Source organism: Drosophila ficusphila, unplaced genomic scaffold, assembly GCF_018152265.1.
Source record: "Drosophila ficusphila isolate 14025-0441.05 unplaced genomic scaffold, ASM1815226v1 contig_787, whole genome shotgun sequence".
NCBI classification, from domain to species: domain Eukaryota; kingdom Metazoa; phylum Arthropoda; class Insecta; order Diptera; family Drosophilidae; genus Drosophila; species Drosophila ficusphila.
Genome location: NW_025064732.1, coordinates 143,436 through 169,937, shown reverse-complemented (window position 1 = coordinate 169,937; position 26,502 = coordinate 143,436). Strand labels below are relative to the sequence as shown.

The 26,502-nt window shown below is 36.0% G+C and overlaps 1 protein-coding gene across 4 annotated transcripts in view; it reads left to right on the top strand.

Annotated features, from left to right (window-relative positions):
- LOC108086358 overlaps nt 1–26,502 on the top strand; it is a 91,648-nt gene that overhangs the window by 13,886 nt on the left and 51,260 nt on the right. For all 4 annotated transcript variants that reach the window (XM_043208900.1, XM_043208899.1, XM_043208898.1 and 1 more), the window contains one exon: nt 14,158–14,347. In XM_043208900.1, the coding sequence (XP_043064835.1) occupies nt 14,319–14,347 (29 nt within the window). In that variant the 5' untranslated portion in view covers nt 14,158–14,318. The remainder of the gene's footprint in view (nt 1–14,157; nt 14,348–26,502) is intronic.

Genomic DNA, 26,502 nt, shown 5'->3' with positions numbered 1-26,502 from the left:
AACATTTTATTTATACCGTCAATGAAAATGCTCAGCTATTTTTACTAATCACTCTCTTACATTTTAGAAGAGCGAGGAGCTCTTAGAACATTTTGCGACGTATTTCGGTTTGATTTAATTAGTTTATTGTTGCTAGACTTGGTGTTTTTTTTTTTTTTTTTGTGTTCAGCTATTAACTGGCTGTCGGCAATTTGGTTTTTTTTTTTTTTTTTGTATTTTTCGGACAGGTTAAACCAGTTTTCCTGTTTGGCGGTTCTACACAAAAATTACTAAAAACCAACAAAAAGCAGCGAACACCTCAAACATGCCACATTATTTCATAGTTTTGTTGGTTTGGTTCGTTCTTTTGGTTTTGTTTTTCTGAATTGTTTTTTTCGGCGCCCTAATCGTTGTCGCTCATAATTTAATAAAAGTACGAGGAAGAAACTAACAAAATGCTGCGCTTAGGCTTATCGCCAATGCCCCCACCGCTCACAAAAACCCTCGGAGAACCAAACACACACACGCACACTCACACTCACACTCACACACACACACTTGGGCAGTAAAACGGCGATTAGATAATGGCATTTTAAACGATGTCTCTACTGTACAGTAGAGTCGCGAAACACACACGAGCAGTGACCAACCGACAATGGGAATGGACTTTGTTTTGAAAACTGAAATCCAGCTGATAAGACAGCCCACAGAGACAGGCAAACACTGAGAAGAGTGTCGGAGAAACCCGCGAGAGAAGCGGAGAATTGGTGGGGTGGTGGGGGGAAAACGCACAGAAATCCAACAAATTTTAATAAACGGGGGAGGGGAAATCGCATTTTAAGTAGGGAGAGTGAACACCACCAAAATAGTTTTGGAATTAAATAAAGCAATGTGGAACCTTAAAAACAATGATTCTCCATTTATTTGTAATATAATTATAAAGATTAGAACATATACTATATATGGAAGCAGATTACGACTAATGTGTCTCTAGTATTTATAATTTGGAAGTAAAACCTTCAAGAAAAAGAGCAAATAATTTTAAATGAATTCTTTGTTAATATGAATGAGTTAAAACTATATTTGGGAATTTGGGAGTATTTTTTAAAACATTAATTAATTATTTGTACTTAAATGAAATATAATTAAATCCAAACATATTGAAGTAACTTAGAAACTCAAAAATTGTGTATGTATATTAATTTCATAAATATAAATTTTATATTAATTTATTAGTTTTATTACTGCATATATCGTATTTAACTACTCCTATAAAATAATGAAACTGCTCCTTGGCAGTGGGTTTCTCCTGACCTTGGCCCAAAAGTCCTTGGGAGTTGTCTCCACTTCTCCGATTCTCCCTTTCTCTGGGGGAAAAACTTGGAGTCGCACGTTTTTGGACTTACGTTTGAGCTTCGTTTTCCCTCGCGCCAAAGTCGCTGTGAAGCGTAAATGAATTTGTCCCTTTGAAGTTTTCCATGTTAATTGGGAAATTAAGCTTGACCATCGCGCCAGTTGGATACGTTCTCCCCACTCGAAATCGTCGTCGTGTATATAAGACATCTTCTTTTTTTATTCGACTTGAAGTCGCTGCTGTTGCCTCTTTTTGTTTTTGTTTTTGTTGTTTTGTATGTGTTGCACATGATTCTTGTTGGTCGGGACTACGTTTATAATTACGTTAACTTCAATTACTGCTTACGTACAATATCAGACCAATTTTTGTTGCTTTCCAGGTAAAACTGGTTTCGGTATGCCTCATTTTGTCTTTTTTTTTATATATCTTTTTTTAGTTTTCTGTGTCTGTACGTACCGCTGCACGAGTTTTGCTATAATTTAAATTTCTTTTTGAAGTCGAGCGCAAATGTGTTGAAGGTCTCTTAACTGCTATTTAAATAGTAGTTAAAAAATTGTTGCCATCTTGGAAATTCTTGGGAATCAAACTCATTAATGCTGGTTACGCATAGTTATATGGCTTGAAATAATATTTTGGGGTCTTTCACTACCGTTGTTTCTGTTATTAAAGAAAATATAATAACATTAACTGATCTTACAGCAAATATAGCTTTAAATATTTTTAAAAAATCCTTCATTGATTTAAATGAATTTTAATTTAAATAGATTGTTGAGAAACATGTACATATTTTCTTTCTGTTTTAAGATAATTTATGTATAATGTTGTAATAGCAAATTGATGATATATTAACTATGAAATATATTGCAGTAATAAAATGTAATATTTTAAATAAACAAATATTAATTTGCATAGTTAATTTGAGGGTTTCTTTAGCTAGTTTCTTAACACAAATGGCTAACGATCTTTTCGTATGCAAATATGTAGTTATGAAATCCAACGAAGACTTCGCAGTATCTTCGCATGAAAGTGCGATTGCTGGATGTTTTGATATTTAGTTCTTTATTTCCTCCACACATATCCACTTATCCACATTGTTGTGTTGTTTTTTTTGGATTTTGCTTGCGCTTTTTGTGTGCTTTATTTTGGTTTTGATTTGTTTGTTGTGTTGTTTCGCGGTTGTTGTTGTAGTTGTTGTTGTTGCTCCTCTTGGGGCGTTTGCCGCATTTGAATTTCATTTTTAGATTTCAATTTATTTTCGGCGTAGTTTATGCCAATTTGGTTTTTGGGTGCGATTTCTTTAATATTATGTATGCCATATATTGTTCCACGCTTCCGAGTGTTGGTGGCATTTCTATTCGCGTGTGTTTGTGTGTGCTTCTTCAAACGAATTTGATTTGATACTCATTTTTCTCTGCACCCCGTGTATTTTATTTTGTATAATAGCTTAACCTACCGAACAAAAAAAATAACAAAATCATTTTGCAAAAAATTGCAAGCTCTTGGCGGAATTTTTCAAACCGTACTGTACTTGACCGAAAGAAGCGTGATTATTATGCTCCATATCGCTTTCGCCCAGCGTCTATCTGCGATTTCTTTCTGTCATGTGTCTCGGTTTTTAGTCATAGTCGCGCAAAAAAAAACTGAAATTCAGCGGGAACCGAGATCTCTGTGCGGTTCCTTTTTAAAAGCATATTAACTAATTGACGTCTGTGTTTGTCTATAAGCAAAAAAAAAGGAAAAAAAAACGCTCGTTCGACCCACAAATATTTGACGGACTCTGACATTTGGGACACCCAAAAAGCTGCGCAGGAAGCAGCAAACCAAATGTTTCAACTCATTTGGGAAACCGTTCATTGATGTCTGCACTCTTTTTCTTTTTTCTTGATTTTATTTTTCCTTTTTCTTGTTTCCCAGTTAGTACTCTTGGCTGGGCCAAGCAACTATAATTATCTTAATTAAAAATCTAAAGTCAAAGTTGGCCCAGTCTAAAGTCGGAGTAACCCGACCAAGCAGCCGGCGATTAGCTCATCTGGTTTTCTGGCGAATTGAGCAATCAACGTTGTCTAAATGTTTAGGGAAAAGCTCCGAAAGACAATCTCGGCTTTTTGGCTGGGAGATCTTGGAAACAACTCGGTTTTGTTACCACTCATTACTTGCACATTGCTCTGTTGAAATTTAAATATACGAAATAAATAATTTTCAGCTGGCTTTTTTTGGCCGAAATAATGTTGATGTCATAGGTTCGTCGGCTGGGCGTAAAAAAATCGTTGGTAGGCATTCAGTCCGAAGCTGTGTGTTGTTTTTTCTCTGAGAGTGTGTAAATGTGTGTTAGTGTGTGTTTGCGGCTAATGCAAGCATCCGAAAGGCAGAAAAAAAACAGCAACAACAACCACATTTGAAAACGACTGAGGAATGCCCATTATATTTGCCAAATATTTGCTTTGTCAAAGTATTTTTCTGGTTTGTTTTATGAGTATTAGTTGATTTTGGAGTGATTGAATGGGTCGGGTGGAAGGAGGGTTTGGGGGAGAATTCCCACAACAGTGACTATAAACTATAGTTTTGACTGATTAGGAAGTATGAGTCACAAATCCGAAAGCAGAAACCAAAACTTTGTTCGATGTAACTGAAGATAACTGCGTAATAACGTGTAGACTTATCTAACTGTATAGAAAGTGTGAACGATCTATAATGAGTAAAGCTTGGTTAATTTGTAGAAAACTCAGATTGTATATTCTAAAAATTTGTTACAGAATTTGTTTATAAATTTGTACTCTTAAAAGTAATTTAATAAAATAAATAACATCAAATAAAAATATTTCTGTTTTGTGCGTGCTTTTTATTTTAAAAACTTATTTGTTTTGGTAAATCATACTTTATATTTAACTCCCTTAAAAAGATATTATATATTCTACAAAATCAACAAACATTCCGTACATTTCTAACCAACTTTTGGGTGTGTTTCCTTTCCAAAAAATGGTCTAGTTCCGGTTTTAACTGCATTGATATCTCGCAGATAGGAAACGCCGAATAAAGTACACTTTACTTCTTACCTATTTACTACCTGTTGCCTAACCCCCAACCCAAAATAACACACCCATACAAAAAAAGCGAGCGAGTTTTGGGCTGTTTGGCCAGAGGCGTTTTAGCCAAAACTCTACTATTACCAACGCAGAAGAAACCGAAACCGAAACCAAAACCAAAACCAAAAAGATGCCATAAACCGTGAAAACAAGAGCGGCGATTGACCAGCGAACGTCAGAGCGACCACCTTTAGCTTCAGATACTCGCAAACTGTGAGATACTTTGAGAACCTGGGCATCTAGAATAATTATTACGTGCGGTTAGCCAAATACTCGGGATCGGGAGTCTCCAGAAAGAGAGAGCGAAAGAGAAAGAAAGAGAGAGAGCGAGCTCCAAAGACTTTACCTAACGCTTTATAATTCTCGATTCTCAAAGCCCCGTAAGGTATGTGTATGTGTGTGTGTGAGTGTGCGTTTCAAATGTAGGGGAAACGCCAATGCGCCAGTGTATGTGTATGCGTGGTGTGTTTGTGAGTGTTTATAAAGTTGATTGCACTCGATTTTTAGATAAAGCTTTTCAAGGTCATCAACGAAAAAACGACGAATCGTACCCAAAAAAGCAGCAACACCAAAAAACGCGGGAGATTCTTCCATCGGAATCAAGCATCCTTTGTCTCTTTTCCACATCTCTAGAACGTATTTTTAATTGAAAACTATGCACCAATAGCTGGACTTCTCTCTCTTTCCAAGCGACACATCTCACTGAATAATACAAATAAATAAATCAAAACAAGATTTATGTCTGCCCTCAACCGCTGTGTATTCAAATCTGACTGTCGAAAAAAAATGTATAAAAAAAAAATGCCGAGGAAGCCCCACACATACAATATAATTTGAATCCCGAGACAATGAGAGCCGGGGTCGCTTCTCCAGCCTCTTTTCAAATTATTAGACGACTCGTTTGCCTCCTCGGCTTCTTTTACCTTGTTTTTGCTTTTTTTGGCATATGCGAAAATAAAAACACACATTTTTGGAATGATTTTTTGATTGTGCGATGGGTTTGCAGCTGTTGAAAGTGAGCCGGTTTGTTTTTCTCCTCTCTCTGTCAGCGAATTATTTTCGGTTGTTTGCGAAGGAACTTGATAATCTGGATTGAGTTTTCGCGAATCACATGTTATCCTGTAATTCTGAAGCTCCCTGAGATAATCCTTAAATCTTACTAAAATTTTAATCTAATAAAAAGTCCTTTTAATAGATTTTTTTTTTTTTTTAAGTATAAGTTAACTATGTAAGTAAATAAAAAAAATATTTCTTCCCATTTTGATTTGACATGAAAAAGATTGTGAAATTCCAAGGAACCCAAGGGATCTTTGGATTCCCTTTAAAATTTGTCACAACAATTTCGGATGCACACGCAAAATTAAATACAAATTTATATAAATATATACGCATACATTCTCCAGCAAATCAGTTTTTCACATGACTTGACTTCATTTCATTTCCAATGGGAATGGCGGCACTTTATTGATTTTTATGAGTGTCCATGTAATGGCGCCTTGAAATATGCAATTAATGGTGCGTATTTTATCCTATTTCATGTCATTTCATTTCGATTTAATCGAAATACAAGAAATTGGCACAGCTCGTGAAGCCTGTTTGAAATATGAGACTGGGATTTGTAATTAAATTTAGCCATGTCCAAAAATAGAAGCATAAAATAATGGGTACTGTAACACCTGTCTGATTGACTGGCAGTTGAATGAATATCCGATCGAACAACTCATTTATTTTTTGTTCTAGCCCTCCGATTTCAATCAAATTTTGGTCTGAAATTCCAGTTTCCAAATTGATATTCAATTAAAAATTTATAACGCGCAATAAATCATAAAAAAAATTACTCTACGAATATTGAATACCTCTCAATAAATAGAAAAAATTAAGTTTCACCAGATGTTAAATGAAATATTGATTGAGAACTAAGAATGTTCTACCAATTCGTACTTATTTTTGAATGATATGTAGAATACCTCTTTGCTATTTCCCTATTGGGTATTCCCCATTTATTTTACACATAAATTTGCATACAACTATACCTCACAAAAAATATAGAGCATCGCCAGCAGAAAAGTATCTACAAATAAATATTTCTCTGCGTCATCATCCAGCTGAAGTAGGAAAAGAATTTGCTACTTTATATTTTGATGACCATCCAACGTTTTTAGGAACAGACGACGTGTAACAGTTTAAGTCGAGTGCTCCATAAAAAAAAATCCACACTTATGCAGCCATTGCAAATGGATTCGTCTGTATGGATATATATCTTGGATATGTATATAGTATGTACGTATAAAGCATCCGCATTATGCAGAAAGCAACTGGATGGAATCGCCAACCGTTTGGAAATGGAATTTTCTGCCCCATTTCAGGCACAAAACTAATTTACATCTAAGTGTAAACAATGTACAGAAATACTATATATCCCGAATATGAAATGATATATACACCCAAAGCGGATTAGTATCAAAATATTGGCAAGCTGAAATACCTTTCCATGCAATATTTTTTTATTTTCTTGGCCGACTTCAGTCATCTTTAATGTTTGGTTGTGAAATCGATTGTATCTCTAATAGAGACATCTGCAGTCTATAAACAAATACCTACTTATGTGCTCTTTGTGGTGTGCTTGTGTGTTATTTATTTTGCTTTTATGTAAATTTAATTCGATTGCTGGTGGTTTCTTTTCGTTGCCTACTTCATAAATTTATTTTTTGTTTGCCGCCCAATCCTGACACTTAGCAGTTGGAGATGGCTCTTTTATCGAGGGCCTGCTGTTTTTGTGTTACTTATTTGTAAGTGAGTTATTTATGTTTTCAAAAAAAAAAAAAAAGAAAGAAGGAATGGAAATGGTTAAATGATGTCAGAGCTTAGTAATTTATGGCAAAACCAGCCATGCAAATATACATTTGTGATTTCTTCAAATCATTATAAATATATATCAGTAACTTTGAATGATGGTTGACTTAATCTTTATCTATATTTCCTACCAACTCTAAAACTTCTGATTCATTTCCTGTAAAATGCTCGCTTGAATTACCTTCTGAATGTTTCCCAAACTAATTAAGTTTTATGACTACAAGTTGGCTGGCTTTAACAACGTTTCCTGATCCTTTACGGCATTATTGTTGTTGTTTACGACAATTTACACACACTTACACGTGGAGTATATATGTTTATTTTAATGGCGCACTAATAACATTTCCTCGCGATGTGTTTACTGGAGAAAAACGCATAAAAACGTCGCAGACAAATGAAAATTTCAACCAAATTCGGGACATGGAAAAATGCGTGACATTTAGAGATAAGAAAACGTCGATGGCTGAGTTTTTCAGCCTAAGGAAAATGTAGGAAAAAAAATACGTGCATATGTATAAATATCAACTCGAAGTTTTTGTTCCATTTTCCATTTTAAACGAGCGAGACTAATTTTCACACCAGCAGCTAATGTCAACACAGCCGTTGACATTTTGTCAGTGAAAGCAACTAGCCAATTCCGCAAAAAAAAAAAAAAAAGAAAATAAAAATGGAAAAAAAAGAAAAACATTTCAATTGGCAAGCGAAAGAAGCAGGAAGCAAAGTGCCCAAAGGAAAATGAATAATGGAAAATTAGCGGACAGCTCCTAGGTGGATCGTCTATCTCCCTCTTACTCTATAGACTCCAACCTCTCGCTCACTCTCGTTTAATTTGATTAATTACCCAAATTTGACATTAACACGTTTCGGGGCACAAATGAAGCAGAAGGCAGCGATATAAACAGCAGCCTCCGATGGCACAAAAAACTCTTGTCCAGATTCTCTGGTTCGAGTGATTAATGAATTGATTGAAAACAAAAAGCCCAGCACTGGAATCTCTGCCCATTTTGTTTTATTTCGTTTTTTTTTATCTTTGGTTTTAGGTCTAAAACTGACCACCGAGGAACTAAAACGCTTCCGTCATTTTTACTTGGGGAGTTTTTATGAGAGTTTTCGTCTTTGTTTTCCCAATTTTCTTCTGGGGGAACTAATGGCCAAGCGAATTGAGGAACGGGGATCCATTTGGTTAATTGATCCTCTTAGAGCATTTTAATGATGAGTTATTAAAAAAGTAATAAGTTATTGCTACTTTACGGGACATACAAAAATTAAAGCAAATTTAAGAAGATTTGATGATATTTTTTAGATGATTTGATAACATGTTTTCTGAAGAAATTAAAGTATTGTTTAATTTTTTTACTACCGTAGTTCTTTGAAATATTTTTTTATATTTTTTTGGTAGACATTTAGAAGAGCATTTTTATATTCGGCTTGGCCTTTCTGTACATTCTTTTTCTTGTTCTCTGTTCTGTCCGCTGGATGTTTAATGATTCTTGGAGCCATTCGGCTTGCATGCTAATAAGCAGTTTAGGCCCGGACAAAATGTATGAAAATTAATGCTTTGGTTTTGCCTAATATACGACCCGATGTCCCAGACCGTGTCGAAGGGAAATTTTTCGTGGCCAAAACCGTATTGATTTATGCTAACGTTATTTAGTTGCTGTTAACACCCGGCAACCTTTGGATGGGTTAACCTTAATTGATCAGTTTGCTGGGCAATTCCCACATTTGTGCTGTGTTTGCTCAACTTGAACGAACATTTGGCCAAGTGCTGAGGATAATCTCGAGCCATACGGTGTATACTGTGGATCGACAGCGAAATAAAACCCGAGTAGATATTGTTTTCTTTTCGGTTCGGTTTTGCTTATCAGTGGCATTTAAACAGCTGCGGGGAGTCCGCTGGCAAACTATGGAAAGCGGCTTAAAACGGAATTCAAATGGTCTATTTGGTGGCTCGTAAATTCCAGGCACGTAAACCCGAGCACACGGATTTTGCCCACTTGTTGCTATCTATCGGGTTTTACTGTACTCCCAGCTCTCTCTCTCCTACTGATATGCAAAGCATGTGCCTCAAAACTCCGATAGTTTCGGTTCGGTTTTATGTGGCAGCCCCTATGGAAACCCATGGAAAATTCACGACCCATAGCATTTGATAGTACAGTAAATAAGTACATAGATCCAACTGCATTTTGCCTCCATGCGGAAGCGCTTTCCCGAGTTGATAAACTTCTGAGCGACCAAAAGTGTTTGAAGTTGGTTTTTCGGGGTTATTGTTATGCGACGAAGGTTCGAACAGCTGACAATGGGATAATAAAAGAGGTTCTCAAATCTGCAGTTATAGTATACAGAACTACAGAACGCAGTGGATAAGATGGTTTTAAAAATAAAATAAAATACATTCATGTTCCTTTTACTAATTACCTTTTAAAACTTATCATAAAGTCTGCAATTATTCATATCATTTTATTTTCCCTTACCTTCTTCCTATCATCTGTTGATATTATTTCTGTAAATTTCTCTATTGACTTAACATTATTAATATGTCATTGTTATTTCTGTTTTGCCTTTTTTTTGCTGTACTTGTATTCCTTATTTGGGCCACACATTTCTGTACGTTTTCTTGCGTACGCGACAATAAAACAATTTTAACGCCGAATGTTTTTTTTTTACGGTTTGTGTGCACAGCCACGAGCGCACACAGTCGACAAAAAAAGTAAAAAAAAAATACGAATAATGAGTTTATGTATTTTAAACTGACCTCATTATGAAGAAAAATTGTTTTTGCACACCGAGTGTGGAAGGAACAAGTTGTTAACAAATGGAATTTTGAAGAAGTTTGGCTGGCCTTAAAACCAGAGTCGTCAGTACAGTAATGTTAATAATTATTTAAGGCGATAAGACCTGCAAAACAATCGAACCAATTGCTGTAAGTTAACTGGCTGATAAAATAGAATTTCGCTTATCTCAACAAGCAATTGATGAAATCAACAACTTCTCGTTCGATTAGCTTATAAAATGTATTCTTATTTGGGTAAAGTAAATTACTTAGTGGTTTATTTCCTCTTCTCAATCGTTATTTTAGCTAAAGAGCCAATTAATCAAGTACTTCAAAATTGTGTTTATCTTTTTGTTTGCAGAGTTAATAACTTATGCACAATTTACGGGGCAAGTCTTTTCCGCTTGCACTTCAATAAACAATTTTCGTTTATTTTCGGTTATTTATTTGTTCTTGTATAGGAAATGTTTGGAAAAATTGTCACGTAATATTTGTGAAGTGAGTTGCAGATGGTTCGGTGTTTTTTTTTTTTTTTTTGAGGGGGAAATAACTGTCAGCATTTTAATAAATTACTCAACTGAATTATCCCCTAATTATTGTGGATCATTGGGTTTTAATGATATATGAGTGGAAAGAATGGATAAATAGGGGTTAAAATTAGTGATTCTATAATAACTTTGGTTAACAGCTATAAATCCCCTTAGGAAATTGCGCATTCGCGGCAATTTCTCATTCCACTCGACTGTTGCAAGCAACTTTCGGCACTCTCTGTAATTTTAATTTAATTTAATTCTAAGCACGTCTGGGAAAAATATAACCAACAACTGTAATTACGTTTTTGCAAAATACGAAGCAGAAGAAAACGAAAAAAAAAATTGGCAAGAACGAAGAAGCGATGGAGAATTCTTTTGAAATCTTTTTTTTTGTATCCACGAGTTGGAGTTGCTCTTCCCTCCCTCTCCCACCCACAACCACCCCCTCGCAGCTACAACGTCATCTTCGCGGTTTTCTAAACGGTGATTTAGCCATTATGTTAACGGTAAAATGTGCAGAATCTCCTGAAGTTTCTTTTCTTCGCGATTGGGCCCAAAAACCGGTTTCTTTGGGCCTTCATCGCCGTTTGCTTTGTGCAACTGTTTCGCTTCTTTAGTGAGTTTGTATATACGTGTGTGTGTGTGTGTGTGTGTGTTTGTGTGTTGCATAACTCGCGTATTAAGTTGCCTCGTTGTCATCGCCATCGTCTTGGCCAAGTTATCTCTTGTCTTCTTGGCTTCTGTTAGCACGATTCTAAGCTGGTTTTCTTGTGTGGCTAATTTGCTTGGTTTTTGTGTTCCCGGCACTCAATCACTCATTTCCTTCGACAGTTGCGGAAATACAAATAAATATTCTGTTTACCCACAAAATTTACAAGCTATAAATAAATGGGAAATAAGCAAAAGATAAGTGGGAAGCAGCCAAAAGAGCCGGGAAAGAAACATTACCATTATCAGAAATGCATTTCTTCTTGTTTACATTTCACTCGCTCTCTTTTTCGATTTCCACAATTTTGTCCTTGTCTCCGCCGCTGATAAAAATAAAGTCCAGTCCACAAACACAGAAAATAATTTCAACGCGACGCGACGACAATAAAGTAAACAGAATGAAATTGTTTTCCTTCGACGTATTTTCCAACCTCTCGTCGCGTCTGCGACTTGTTGAAACTATTTCAAGCGCAGAATGAAACTTAAACACCAAAAAGAAAAAGAAAACACAAGCTCATCAATATCAACATTCACATCAATATCAACATCTCATCCCGTGCCGTCAGCTCTGGCATTCAATTAACATGCTTTTGTGAAAATTTATTGAATCTCTTTTTTAATGAAGTGGCATGTCCGAAGGCTGTTCCTTCCTTTCCAGCCAGCGTGTTCATCGATTGGAAACGCTTTATGGCATTTTAGCGGCTGATAAGGTATATATTGTTGGGCTTAAATGTCAGAAGTATCCATTTTATATCGGCAAAGGTGCCAAGTATACATGCATTTAAATTTAGCATAAGCTTACTGATTAATAAGCATTTAAATAGAAGAATAGAAATAAATATATGCATACTTACCCTCTAAAAATAAATTCCTAATAAAGATTATTTTCAAAGAATGTAATCCCTCGATTTACTGTTCTAACTATTCGATATTATGACAAATGTTCAAATATATATAGAAAATCTTTATAACAAATTATACCAAATGTAAACTTCGCTTATTCTGTTGCCCAAGTGTCGAAATACAATAACCAAAGATCCGCTTCCTTGTTTTAATCAATCAAGCGACAAACAGACTGGAAGAAGTGATATCGCAAACTTTGTAAGTTGCTCTTGGGCTGCCACTCGTCGCCCGATGTATCTACTAGATACATGTGTATCTATGCATCTGCTAAGCTCGTACAAAGCAACAATTATAAACAATGACAAGAGCAGCAGCGGCAACAGCAACAACAATGAAATGCATTATTATTATCAGCAAAAATACATGACAAAAGAATGGCCACAGCGAGAGGGATTTGATGGAGCTATATATACATATATATACATATATATAAGTATATATGTAGGGAGAGAATAAGACAGGGAGATTATGCTTCTGGTGCTGGCTTTTGTGCCACGCGTACAGGAAATTATATAAACAAGTTTCGGGGCTCCAGAAGGGGGGGAAAAACAATGAGAAAAACGCAATGCAGTCGCAGTTGCTGCAGTTTTATTCATTCGCTTGTATGCGAGAGTATCTGTGTGTGCGAGAAGTGTGTATGTGTGTACTTCGTATGGCAACAGAAAATGTTGTTGATGTTTAAAAAGCAAATACACTAAAGCATTCTCCTCATGCCACGAACACTTGCATACATGCATAAGTATTTTCCCTGACGAGAATGCTACATGCGTGTGGAAAAACTCTTTTGGGTGGTGGCTGCTGGCTGACGAGTTGAGTATACGACACGTTGGCCAAGTGAAGAAAATGAACACGATAACAAATAAACGAGTGGCGAAGGGAAATCTGAAAAATGAAACTTTAATTTGCGCAGAATCTGGAGATTATACAGCTTATGCAAGATAATGCTGTTTGTTTACAAGAAGCTTACGAAAAGAGTTCGTTCGTCAAGAGATTATACTAAAGGATTTTCAGGCTAGGAAATAGATTTTTTAAATAAAAGTATATATGTATTACATTACATTAATAAATATTATGTGTTATACTTTTATTAATAAGATACAAAGCAGCTATGAAAAAAACAAATTTTGAAAAGACTTCTTCTTTTGTTAATACTTTTTAATGATATTGTAATGAAGTAAAAGTTTTTTTGTTTTAATAGCTAATAATTATTATAATTATTGCACCTTTTTTGTTAGATTAATCGCTTTAGAAAAACCCTTTAGTAGAGGGAACCTTTCCAGGCAATTCAGTTTGCCAACACCCTTGATTGTCTGCCGCCTCTCGTGGCCTTTTTTTTCTTTGAATCAGTTTTTAGATACATTTAGGCTTAAACCTTAACCCTTGCCTGCCGAAAAATGCTTGGGGGAAGGCGAGGCGGATGGGGGAACCTACTGCAGTGGGCCCTCGGCAACACAAAAGGGGCCTTAGTACCTCAGTAACCCCCCACCACCCCCTCCAGATTTTCCAGCCCCACTTTTCCCTTCACCTTGCATAGACACACACACTTGGCGCCTTTTACTCATTTCGTCTTGGGTTTGCTAGGGTTTTCTTCACATTTTGCTTGTTTTTGTTGTTTTGGTTTTTTTTTTTGGGTTTTCATCATCAGGCGGTTGGTGATGATGATGATGATGGAGAAAGGGGGCTCGGCTTTGGCCCTAAGTGTTTCTTGTAACTTGAGTCTTCAAGTGGCCAGCTGGCATTTGCTTTTGCCAGTTTTTCTTGTTTTCTCGGGCTCTCTTTTCTTTCGGTGTGTCTGTATGTGTGTATGAGTGTGTGTGTGTGTTGTTTTCAAGTGCGGCAACTTATGTCAAGCCTAGCGTTTTGTTAAAAATAATACTGTAAAATGTATGAACAAAAGAGATGTACGAAAGCAACCAAAAAAAAAACATGTTAATAAAATTTCCTTTTATTTTCCCCTTTCCTCTTTTGCAGTGTTTCATTTACGTTCGCGACTTTTGTGTGCAGACATCAAATCAACGGCAACAACAAATTAGCAACAACATCGTCATCAGTAGCAACAACAACAACAGCAGCAACAAAAACAACGAAGGGCACATCTAACGCTGCGGCTAACAGATGAGCCCCAACAACAGATGTCAATTGCTGCAGCCGAAAATGCAGGGTAAGTTGGGATATAGTAGAGGGGATATAGGGGGGCTCTTCAGGTTGGGGTTCGGATTGGAGCCTTATGGCTAATGAGGTAAATTGGACGAAACAATGGCAGTTAGATGGGGAACAAACAAAACTAAACTTAGGTTGGGGAAACGTGACTTTGGCTTTCATTAGAAAATAATTTGTGTTTATCACTTTAAAACTTCTACTTTAAAAAATTCTATTTTCAAAAGTACCATCGAGATTATGTTATTAAAAATGTGTTAATTTCATACGGTCAAAAACGGTTCAGAAATGCATATAATATTTCAAGATGCATAATAGGATTTTTTTGGCTTAAAGCTTAGGCTTTAAAGTTATTGTTAAACAATTTCATTAGGCAATACAAATTACATACTCAAAGTATAATTAGGCAGATATGCAGTTGATTTCTTTTGTTGTTTTTAATTGGTTAATCTTTTGCTGATGCCTCCACTTTGCAGCCAAATAAAAATACTAATTAAATCCCCTCAAATATTTAATAATTAGCAGAAAAGACTGCTCCTCAACTAGGTTTATGTACTCGAAATGGAAAAAAACGTTCATTTATCACAGAGTGGCTGGCTCCTTTCTCTTCCTCCCCTTTCCACTCCCTCCCCTCCCCCTTTTCGCCTGTCTGGGCTAGACATTTAATCTGAAATGTTATAACTGTGCTCCTAACACCCATGTGCCAGTCATTAGAAGCTCATTGAATATTGCGACATCACGCCTGTTGTGTGTTTTACTTTTTTTTCTTTCGGCTGCCACCCAGCAAAACCATTAATTGCACACTCTAGTCCGAAAATCTCACAGATACAGAGGAAAAGATACAAGTATGTATCTTATTTTTGCTCTCTCTGCGGAGACTGCATTCTATCTCCAACTGACCCCATTTTTTCCCCAGTATTCACTGGTATTTCCTATAATATTTGTCGCATATTTCGGCATTTGATTTATGGCCCCCCGATTTCTTTGGACTTTTTTTGTGGTGTCTCCGCTTCTCGTTTTGTTTGGCGGCTCCTTGCTCATAATTTATTTTCCTTTTTTTCGCTGGTATTTATTTTACTTTGGTATTTTGATTGAAATTGATTTTATTACTCTTTTTTATTAGTTTAACTCAAATTGTGTGCGAGTGGGAATTATGTGGCAAATTTTATGATTTTATTTTCGCCCTCGGTTTTATTGTTAAACGAACGAACTCGATTGGTTTTTGATATATGTATACATTTATCCGAGGTGAGGTCTATAAGGCAAGTGCCATTTTGATTTCGAAAGCAGTTCGGTTATAAAAAGGGCGCATGGCAACCATGGGTTAATGGCTGGCTTATCTAATTTCGTTGCTTGATCGAACATTGATTAAAACTCGGTTGGTTTTTGGTTGATATTCCACTGAGTTTTCAGGTAATTTCCTCACTTTTCACCCACGGTTACCCAACTTTTCCCCCAATTAAACACAAATCATGGAGCACTCATGCAAATCATATTACCGTTCAGTCCCAACTAATAATTAAAAGTTTTTAAAGTCTAAGTACAGTTACTCTTCGGTTTTGATTTAACAAAATCATAACACTGAACCGCTAGTAAAAGCAATTAAAATAATATTATTCAAAGCGTTTTATTCGCAATTAAAATGAGAAACGTGAATGAAGCACCAAGCTTGGTGTTAATATTTTGTTACCACTAATTGTCATTGAAAAAAAATAGTGAAAGTGAGCAATGTGTGAAGTGTTGTGTGTAGTCTAGTGTAGACTCAGCACTTGAGAGAGCAAAAACGTTTAATAACTTTGACTGTGGCAAGAAAAATGGGAAATCCATCAAAGCCCGCGTTGTGATGAGTAATTCCCAAACATTTTTCCATGGCAACTCAGGTTGAAATTAACTTTTTGCTTTACTTCTCCACGTTTTTTTTCGTAGGCCTATGAAATAGTTTTTTGTTTTTTTGGTTTTTGCTGCCAGTGCAGCAGCCATGAAATGTGAAACAACTTTATTTCATTGTCAGTGGGTCTCTCACTTCATGGCTCTCTGGAAAAACCGGCTCGCTGAAACGCTGAAAAATACAAATACAACAACAACAAAAAAAAGAGAAAAACAAAAAATGATTACGCTTGCAGGCCGAAACTAGAAAATGAAAGTGAAAGTAGGCCAAACTCATCAGCATGCTCGATTCCCCGACTTTGACTTCGAGTTGAGCTCATCGGGTCTCGGTGTCTGTAGGCCTATCTAATATCTAATGTCTAATATCCCCGTGTACTCGGCCGCAGAAAACAATGCAATCACTTGAGTCGACTTCACTCGAGACTCCACTTCGATGGTCGCCGGGGATTTGACTCTGCCTCACTTTCGTTTTCAGCGAGTCGGCCTACGATGAAAAGTGAAAATAATTCAGTGAAAATCGTTTCTTTCTGCGCCGCAGCGGGAAAGCGGGTTTGCGTCTTAAGACCCGGCTGGTTATGAAATTTGTTTAACTGCCGTTCGAATCAGTTATGCGGGGATTAAGGGAAAAGTTAAAAGTAGATTTACATTGAAAGATTGATATTAACCTTTAAAAAGGCTGAGTTCCATCATCTTAATAGGTTTATTAAACAGAAATGTTAGTAAATTGAATATTAGATACTTAAAAGAAATTGTAATTGTTACAGAAAAAATTTATAAATATAAATAGTAAATAATAATAAATTCATGAGTAAAAGAATCTAGAGTTTCTTTTTTCAATCAAATAATTTAAATTAAATTAAGTAAACTTTCTATATCAAAAACCCATAAAGACTTCCCCTGAAACTTTTTCTAGCTAATATTCCTATCTCTTGACCATCAGAAATTGGCTAATTGACCCCGGTTTTCTCCTCCCCAAGCTAATCCATTAGGCCTATTCACTATCCCGGCCACTAATCCCGTCTTTATTCCCAGAAAAAAAGCACAACTTTTTTCACAACCCAGTGAGTTCGTTCGCAAGTGAATTTGTTACTTTATCCAGCGGCCACAAAGTAGGACTAACTATGTACGACAGGAAAATAAGTGGAAGGGGGCGGAGGCCAAGGAAGGAAAAGGGGGCGTGGGAACTGGACAAACCATCTATAATTTACTTTTTAAGCGCCCGAAAACATACATTTTCCATTTGCCAACAGCCATTTTTACAAGACCAACAAAAAAGCAACGATAACGATACCGATAGGCCGCCCACACACACACACACACACACACACACACAGCCAAAGGGAAAACAGCAATCGACACTTGGCTACGCCCGGCAACAAAAATTAAATTCGTTTCCCCATCTCACTTAGCCGCTCTCCGGGCGAGAAGAAATTATAAGCCGCTTACATAACAATCAATGCGACTAAGACTGCAGGCCCGTTTTACCATATCTACTTTATCGACAGTGGCGTAATCAAAAAGGGGTTAGAGATACTCCTCTTTATAATATCTATAAAATATTTATAACGTTTTATAGATTTTTTTGGAACTTCAAATCATTTCTTAACCCTGTTACAATATTTCCAATCTGAGAAGTCTTTATGAAACTTTTATTTTAACTTGGTTTGTAATAATAATTTAATCTTTAGTATAGCATTATAAAAAAGACAACAACATATCTGAATATTGAAACTAGGATTCTAATACTTATTAACAATATATTTTTGACTTTAGAAGCATGACAAATATGATTAAATAATTTGCAACAATTATTGTAGAGTTTCCTTGTAAGTTTAGAGATAGAGATAAAGCTTATCTTAAAACCTTATCATAATAAAATTGTTTTGTTCTTTAAATAATTTGATATACAGGGTGGTCCTAAACCCCCCTAAAAACACCTGTTACGCCCCTGTTTCGTAGGCCTCCAGTGATTCAGTGTGTGAATCTTGCGAGGGCTTTTCGCTCGCCCTAATTGCGATGGGCGTGGCAGGCAAATCAAATTTGTAAACAGATTTCGTTGCCACGGGAGGGGGTAAATAAAGACTGTCTTCTTGGTCGTGTTGTTAAATTTTCCTTTGCTGGATGCAATCAGGCAACTGGCTTGAGGAAAATTCCAAACCAAACCAAAAAAAAAAAAAAAAAAAATACCAAGAAAATAGGAGAGAACTCGTCTCGTTGACGCCCCATAGGAAACTTTTTTTTATGACTTAAGCTTTGTTGTTGGCACGATACTTTGTCATTCCCTCGCTGAAATTCTCTAGTCCCCCCTCTTCCCCTCCCCCCCAAAAAATCACCCACAAACTGTCCGTTCCGTGAAAAGCATTTGCGCAAAGAGAAAAAATTATCGCATTTTATTTTCATCCTTATCAGACGCATTTTTCCCCCGGCTCTTTCCCTTTTGTGTCGCCTAACCGAAATTTATATGCAGACAGCGCGATATTGCAGTTGGCGTTCCTTTCTTTTTCTTCCTCAAATATTTCCCACTGCGAGTTAGAAAAATAATTTTCGCCTCTGTTATTACACACATAGTTTTCCTCTTTTTCCTTCGCTTTTCTTCTTGGCAAATTGCTTTCAATTTTTTATAGTTCTTTTTTGACTGCGTATGGTCAAAGCATACGAAATAGATATTTATGGGAGTGAGAAGAGCTACACTTAAAAAAATACAAAATAAAAGAATCACAAATAACAAAGTTCTATAGTAAAATAATTGTGAATTCTTTGAAGAACCATATGCTTTTTAAACTTCAAAAAAAATTATAAAGTCATTAAACACATTTTAAATTCTATTTTATTTTATTTTATTTTGTAATATGTTCATAAATTACTACAATATTTTCTCTGTATTCATTTACTGCATGAAGAAAAATAAATTCTTTTGTGGCTGCAGTAAAAGTCATTTAATTATATTGGCTTTGTTGACTCTGACGTTGTAAGCTTAATTTATTGGCTCTCAAGAAAATACTAGCGTTGAATCCACAACTTAAGGTTTCTAGATAAGGAAACTGACTTAAGAAACATTTTGCTATACAGACTTTTGGATTGCTTTTCCAGAACACAGCTGAATAAATCAACAGAGTAATGACTTTCCGTTTGCAATTGCTATTCAATAAACTTTCCTTTCGGGCACATCCTTCATGATGTCAATCACCCGATTGATTGAGAGGTAACATCAGAAATAGCAGAGCGAGCAAACAAATAACTGCGGGCTGTTTATCACAAACAAAATTTGATATACCATCCGTCTATGTCATTAGCTTATTATTTTTATTACATGTATTTGGGCTTATTGGTGAGAAAAACCTATTTAGCATCTGCGAAATGAAATCGAATCTATGAGTTACCTCCCATTTGAGGAGATGGCAGGCTGCTTAAGGATCATGTCAAAATATTAATTACCAGCTGCTGGAAATTTGTTGTTTCACTGGCAAGCAGAAAATTTGTAATACGAGATGGTTTGTTGCCAGACAGTCGGTAGACGACCTCAAATCCTTCAGGTGGGAAGAGCTAATTACCCAAGCCCAAGATTGATATTTAGATATATGTATTATATATATATATCTACCAATACATTAGTTGAACGATTCCAACTCGTTTTGCTTATGGGTTCTCTTATCCAACAGCCATTTGTCAAGGCTCACACATTTATTAATCTCAATTCGATGCGCAAGAACTTTTAATTGAAAGCCAACCCTTAACATCTTACACTTTGGTTCTCCACTGATGAATTATTAAATATTTTCACTAAAGTTTCTTCGTTTTGGTGTGGTTTTTATCGATTGCTTAGTTTGCCAATTCAATGAATTAATTATTGATTTCGGTTTGCATAGGTAATGGGTTAAATAGAGCTGTTTGGGGCAAAGTTTTTAGTTAAGTGGATCAAGCAAGTGCAAAAAGGAATACTGAATATGTGAGTAATGTTGAAATATTTAATTAAATGGTTACATCATTAGTTTGGGGTTATAAGATAGTAAAACTTGTGTTACTTATTATCTTAAATGAATAAATAAAAAGGGAAAGGTTTTACTTCCTTGTATTTCATTGCAACCTAAGATGAGTTTATCCCCGCGACTTATGTCTCCCTTTGCAGTTTGCAAATTATATGGAAAATTTTGACTTTCCTGAGGCAAAGTAGAAGGCTCGTTTCAACCTCAAACCCAAGGCTTTCGTGGCTAAAGAGTCTGGTTAATTACCCATCGAAGTTGTCAGTCTTACTTCTTTCAGTATGCGTACCTACCTCAATAAAGACACTTCACCTTCAAAGCTAAAATGTTTGCTTATTTCTGTTTCTGTGTTGTCTGTTTTTTTCTGTAAATTAAGTTTAAGCCCAAAACTGAAAAATCTGTTTTTTTTTTGCAATTTTTTTCTGTCGTTTCTTTGCGCCGCAAAAGTTTTGATGTCTATAAATGTTGGTTAAGGTTGGTTTAACTTTGAAATCAAGTTTAGACAACACACAGAAAAACGGCCGTTGGTGTAGTAGCAGCTATTAAATTATGGTTTTGGTTGGGGTTTTTTTTTCGTTTTTGTTTTTGGTTGGTGGGGTGGTGGTGGCAGGTAGCAAAAAACATTAGCTACACTTCTGTGCTGCTTCGTTTGCCAGTTGTAATTTAATGCCTTTGTCTTTATGGACTGGCTTTCGTATCCGTGAGTGCGATCTTGCTGCCATGTTGGCTTTTTGATATGCCGATGGTTCGTTCGTTTTCGGTATCATTGCCGGCATTAGACACGGTCTGATTACTTGATAAATTCATAGATATGTAAGCGATGGCATTAAAGTAATGGCAAATTATGTTCAAACTGTCATGCGTTGCACTGCTGCGTTTCAATGACGCCATAACAAGGATCCGATTGGGATCGAGAAGATACGAGTATACGGTATTAAAATGATTCTGTTTTGTGGTTTTTTTTACACCAAAGAGTTTGCTTATCTGCCTAAACTGTTTTTAAATCCAATTTAAAATGTATAGTAATATTTCTTAGGGAGTTTGAATTTATTTATAGAAATAAAATTATTAGGAAAAAAGTAAATTTGATAATTTACTATTCCCTTTCTGAGAACTAATATATGTTCAACATCATAAACATGAATTGAGTATTTTTTTTTTTTTTAATTATTAGTCTTATTTATGTTTAACCTTCTTCTGTACTTTCACTTGTTATTCACTTGTTATTTCATTATGGTTCATAGGATATGTTATGTTCAATCTCTATTATCCTCGGAACCACCCAGGATAAACACATTACTTGGCCAGCACACTCCTGGGCAATCCATTCCTTTCGGAGGGACAAAAGTTCCCCTCGGTCGTGTGCTGTGCAAACTTTGTTTTTATTGCCGTATTACTCATTTATTGCCCGCTGCAGTTTGAAACAATGAAGTTGGGGATTCGGGGAGCACAGGATTGTTGGGGAACGGAATGCCTTGGCATGCGTACATATATAATTTTACGGCTTCATTTTGGCAAAAAAAAAAAAAAAACCCCAACCCAACCCAGGAAAGACCGGAGAAGCCCAGAGCAAAAGCAATAATAAAGAAAATCATATAAATGAAAACGACGATGGAACGGACAAAAAATGCAAAAAAAAAAATAAAGAAATATATATGAAAACGAAAAAAGAAGAAGAAGAAAATAATAATAATTTTTGCCTTGGGGTAGGTCATGTCTCGTCTCGGTCTCAGTCTTCTCAGTCTTCATCTCCGTCTCCATTTCCATCTGCTGCATCCACAATCCGTAGCAACAACAACAACAATAACAACAACAAGAAAACCAACCAACCAACCAACCATATGTAATAAAAGCTAAAAGGCATCTCTGAATCTCTCGCCACACAGACACACTGCATTCTGTGGATCCGTATCCGAATCTGCGAGTGTATCTGTATCTGTATCTGTCTGTCTGTCGGTCTGTCGCTTCGTTTCATGTCTCATCAACGCTCTGAAGACTTTTCGGTATGCATCAGCATCTTGGGGCCATTGAAAGTTCTCCCTTTCCCCGTTCAGCACCCTTTTTATCCCCCGAAAAAAATAAAGAATCCCAATACCCTTCCATCGCCTGCACATTTCGTTTTCGTTTATAACATAAAAATCCATTTCCATTCTCCCCCATAAACCGACAAAAACTTTTACGACAATGGCCCGGGCATTTAGTTTTTATTGTGATATGAACTTTCGAACGTTTACATATTTCATTTCAATATTGAATATCGGAATATCGGACAATTAGCCATTTCTTTGTGCCAGGTCGAACTTTAATCTCTATTAAAATGTTTGCCTCAATTATGCAAATTGTTGTTCGGCTTCTCTCTTTGCTTTTTGTTGTGTTGGTGGCCGGCCATCAATTAATTTAATGACAGCAACAATGAGTTTTTATTGCTGCATAAATTATTATTAAATAAGTATTTGACATCGTTGAAAATCATGGCAAGTGATATTAGCAAATAGCAAAGAAATTTACAAATTCATAATTCAGCAGAGGAAAAACAAATCACAAAAACATTTCAATTACAATTCTGAACTATGAGTTTTGTTTGAAAGACTGATTATCGATTCAATTTATTTTGGAGTTAATTAATTATAAGTCTTAGTGTACAAAAAGTATAACAAATTGCTATAATTACTAATCTACAAATTAATTATTTAGCTATTAATTGTGGGAACAATCAATCCGCAAACTTTTTCGGTTAAAAGCCATAAAAAATGAAGCACTTAACTGACTTTAAATCGAAGGCTGGAACAAACCAGTCGATGTTCTCAATATTAGCAGTATTAATTAGTGCTTTAGTATAGAAGTATTAACTAGAAAAAATAACCTTTACTAATGAAAATTACCTTATGCTAATTATGATTATTTAATGGTTCATTTTTGCTTCTTTGTTGTTAGCTTATTTAATAGTTTTTACGGGTTTTTGCAACATTTGTTTGAGCATTCATGTTAATTACTGCAATTTCCGTTTCACAGAACTTTCAAGTTCGACTCATTGGCATTGTTGGCCTTTGTTCGAAGTTTTCCTTGTTTAATTCCAATGTGAAAGAGAACCAAGTAATAACTTTAAAGGGAATGGCATTTAAGCGGAATTAAATTATTAATTGGATTTAAGCATGTAAGGATTCTTTTGTCTTTCGCGGCTTTCAAAAGGAGCTTTTTCGGTCTTCTTCAGAGAATTTTTGGGTGCGGCTGTGGTTACTCCATTTTCCACTTTCCACTCCCTCTGATTAAACAGCAGGCGGTGCAGTTTTCCTTTTAGTTTTTCCCCCCGCCCCCGCTGGCTATCCATTGAAATTTCCCCAACCCCCCCCCCACATTTTCCATTTTACCATTTTTCCGACTGCACTGCACTTCGCTGCAGCTGTTTTGTGTCTTTCAGCTGTGCGCGAAATTTCATGAAAATTGCTTCTGTATTTTCTCTCCGCCATGGGATTGTTTGTTTGTGTTTTTTGTATACGCGGGCGTTGTTTCTTTATTGCAATTAAACATGCAATTTGGGGCCAGACCATAAAGCATACATAGGTGCAGTCAGTCTGCCCATTGTGATCCACATGTATCGCATCGCATCGCATCGCATCGCATCGTATCTGAATCCCGAAACCGAAATGAATGGCAGGAATTCGCTTTGAGTGAGTCAGAGTTTTACTTTCATTGTGCAGCGAATTGACTCTAGTTTGGCTAATGGACGGGGTGTGAATGATTGCGGCTCTATTTTTGTTTGTACAGAGGTGAAAATGCGGCAATTATATTGTATGAGAATACAATCGCATTTAGACAAAAACATATTGCATATTTATTTGAATTGAAACATTTCATAAGAACTATGTAAAGTTTATTTGAATTAAAAAGTCATTTAACTAATTTAATTTATAGTGTATGCTTAAATGTAAATATTCATTAAAAAGTTTAAGCTTTGTAGTACAATTTTTGTCTACTGAACTTCGAGTCTTAAATATTTGCATATATTTTCCGGTATAATATCTTTATGTTGAATAACGAATATTTCGCCAAACGCCAAACTTTAAATTATATTATCTTATTTAAATACATTTATATTTGTTATAAACTTCTAATACATTTTTTATTGGTTTAAATTCGAATCTTATATACATTTTAAAAATATGTGCTTACTAAAAATTCGTCTTCCTTTTCAATTTAACTTACTTCGTATGTGCTAAAATTTATTTAAAATCCAAAATACATTTTCTGAAACGTTTATAAACTACAAAAGAAATAGATATTTCTCTGTTCTATTAAATATCATACCAGCTTATATAACAATTAGACGGTCTGAGTTTTAGCGGTGGATCAATGTCTGTGAATGTGGCCATTGGCTGACAGCTCCTTGCTCGAGCGTCTGGGTCTGGGACACCACGCTTCATTTCCCGCCTGCACACGCGGCGTATACGCAACGTTTTTCTGTGGGGGAGAATGAGAACCTCTTGCGGATTTTGATGAAATGTCTGCGCTATTCGGCTGGCTTGATTTATGACGATGCTATTGGCAAGATTATGGACACACAGAGCCCGAGACAAATGTTCGTCAGAGCGACGACAGCTGCAATTTAGAAATTAAATTTGCCATGCAACATTAAAAGGAACTTGGAGTGAAGAGCTCGGGAAGACTGTGATTCCAAGTTCCTAAGAACTCGCAACGCCTTCGCCTTCGCCTTCTGTTGTTGCACGTTGCATGTTGCTGCCGTTTTGGGGGGGCGACACATGTTGTCGCTTTGTTGGCAGCTCTCTAATATCCGGCAGATACAAATATACAACCCGAGATTCAGGATAGAGATACTCTGCGTTGCTCTCTTATTCGCTAATAATTCATTATCGCTTGCGCTCTGTATCTATATATCGTTGTATCTATGTATCTGCAGCTGGTACCATCTTTTTCGCTGTTAATTAAGTGCAATAAACTTTAAGGCTAAGACAATGAACTTTTTCGTCAGGGGTTGATGCGTTTTTTGTTCTTTTTTTTTAAATTGTATTTCACATATTATTTTTTGTATTCCCGCGATGACGTCATCAGCGCCACATTCATTTTCTGACTGCTCATTTTTTTGTTTCTCCAAGAGGCAGAGTAGGTGGTTATTACGTTATGGAGGCTCCAAGTTTAATGTCCTCTAAGGGGGCATATCAAAGGTGAAATGGTGCCAATTTACTCTGTGGAATTATTCTAATTAACTTCATGAAAATGTTGTGAAATTCAATTCAAATTTTACTTGGTTTTCCTACAAACTTTAGTATAATAAACTGAGCAATATATAATATAATATACTGAACATCTGAATTATAATTATGTAATTATAACTTTGGAAGTTGATGCCTTACTTAGCCTAAAAATATTTAACCTTCAAGTAGAATCTCTTTATTTATAAAATACTGCGATCTAAAATTAGAATATAAACTTTTGGCGTTGATTGCGTTCGTGCTTCGATAAAAAAATAAAAAATATAAAGCAACATGAGGGAATAAGGTAGATTTCTCTGGCATGGCAACTGAATTCAATCATGGAAAAATTGAATTGCGAAATTCAGTGCAAATCTTTTGAATTAGCCAAACATCATGTTCCACTCAAAACGGCACGAACTGTAAAATATTCTAAGCATCTGCAAAGAGCGAGCGAAAATCGAGGGGAAAGGGGGAAAATAGGGTCCGGACCCCCGAGAAAATGTTGAAGGGAAAAGGGGGAAAAGGGGAGCTCGGGAAAAGGGAAAACACCATCGAATTGACACAGCCTCAGAGGTTTTCTTGTTGCCATTATTGTCAACACTTGTGGAGCCCTGTTGTTGCCACCGAGCATGTTGGGCCTTAATTTATGCCATTGACAGTTGTTGGCCTGGCCAGCGTGTCCTTGTTGTCTGTGTGTGCCAAAGGATTTTCCAAGGGCTCACCTTCGACCCAATAACAATGGCCACCACCACCTCACTGCTCCCCACATTTCGACCGATTCCAGTCTCATTGTCAATTTTATTTTTCATTTGGCCCTCCCCTCTGCCACCATCTTGTTTATGATAATTTTTTATGGCTTATTGTATTTGATTACACGTGCAGGTGTGAACAACAATAATAAAATCACCCAGTGACGACAACGCCAAAAGTCGTCGGTTTTTGTTGGTCTTTTGCTATTTGTGGGTTTCCCATTGTTCGGCGTCTCCGAAGGGTTTCTATTTCTTTGAATTTATTTTTACTAATTTCATTTCATTTTCTTCTCTTTGCAGGTATGTATTGAATGGAGTTGACGAAAATATCAC